The sequence below is a fragment of the Hipposideros armiger genome, unplaced genomic scaffold (genome assembly GCF_001890085.2).
Source record: "Hipposideros armiger isolate ML-2016 unplaced genomic scaffold, ASM189008v1 scaffold_585, whole genome shotgun sequence".
NCBI classification, from domain to species: Eukaryota; Metazoa; Chordata; class Mammalia; order Chiroptera; family Hipposideridae; genus Hipposideros; species Hipposideros armiger.
This window is the reverse complement of record NW_017731935.1, coordinates 822,295-823,400: the sequence shown is the minus strand read 5'-3', so window position 1 is coordinate 823,400 and position 1,106 is coordinate 822,295. Positions and strand designations below refer to the sequence as shown.

The window sequence follows — 1,106 nt, the reverse complement described above, 5'->3', positions numbered from 1 at the left end:
GCGAGGCGGCGTGGAGCTCCGCGCGCGGGACGGGCAGGTAGGCGCGGGCGGGGGCGCCGGGCGGCGTCGGGCCCGCGGCCGCGACCAGGTCCGGAAGGCACAGGCCGAGGTGGCCGGGGGCTGTGATGCCCGCTCGGCTGAGAGCGCCTGTCCCCCCGCAGCCTCCGGGGCCAGGCCGGGGGGTCCCGAGCCCCTAGCACCGCAGGCGGGGGCTTGGGGGGAGGGGCCCGACCTGCTTTGGGATCGATGGCTTCACAGCAAAGACGGCCTGAGTGGGAGGCCACTGCGCCCGTCTGCAGGGTGGGTGACCGCTGGCCTGCGGGGTCCTCCTGCTCAGGTGGGTTTGCAAGGTGTTGCGTCCAGATGCAGAGAACTCACCGGGCCGGGCACCCGAGGGGCCTCGGGTAGACTAGACTCGCACACGCGTGTCCAGCAGCAGAAGGTGGACGTTGGATGGGCATTAGCGTGAGCTGGACCCGTGCAGATGGCCACGCGGATGCCTGAGACCCCTCCCCACCCACTGCGCTCGGGAAGTCGTCTCCGTTTGTGGAAGGACAGTCTTGTGATGGGTTCATACGTGAGAAGCGCTGCGTGTGTTCTGAGCATGCACCTCGGCCTGAGAAGGGCTCAGGTTTGCCCTGAAATCAAACCCGTAGTTAGGGTCCCTGCTTCCTGGGAGTGAAGGTTGAACCCCACGCCTGTGAAGGTAGGAAGTACGTTTGAAGGTACTTTCTGGGTGCATCCTGGTAACGCTGGATAGGAACGCTGGCTGGGCCAAGGGACAGGGTGGGGTGTCCAGGGAGGTGGGGGTGTTGTTGATATCGGGATGGTTACTCTCCCAGGTGCGGCATGTAAATCGGGGTGGGCAGGGAGCTGTGTGGGCATTACCGTTGTGGTCAAGGATTTAAGCTGGCCCTGGCGCACCAGCCGTCCCGCCTAGCGACCTGCTCTCTGGGGGCTCGGCCCTCAGGACTCGCTGGGTGCGTCATTTGTTCAGAACATGGCAGCCGTAAAGACGGAGGTCCCAGCAGCACCAGGCAGGCTTCTCGTGGGCTGAGGGGCTCTCCGGAAACACACTCTTGAATGTGAGAACTCCAGTGACACTG

The 1,106-nt window shown here is 65.3% G+C and overlaps 1 protein-coding gene across 1 annotated transcript in view; it reads left to right on the top strand.

Moving 5' to 3' along the window:
• Positions 1 to 1,106, top strand: part of NKD2 (NKD inhibitor of Wnt signaling pathway 2) — a 38,969-nt gene that overhangs the window by 7,316 nt on the left and 30,547 nt on the right. Inside the window, exon 2 of the mRNA XM_019624349.1 lies at positions 6 to 37. Coding sequence (XP_019479894.1) covers positions 6 to 37 — 32 coding nt within the window. The remainder of the gene's footprint in view (positions 1 to 5; positions 38 to 1,106) is intronic.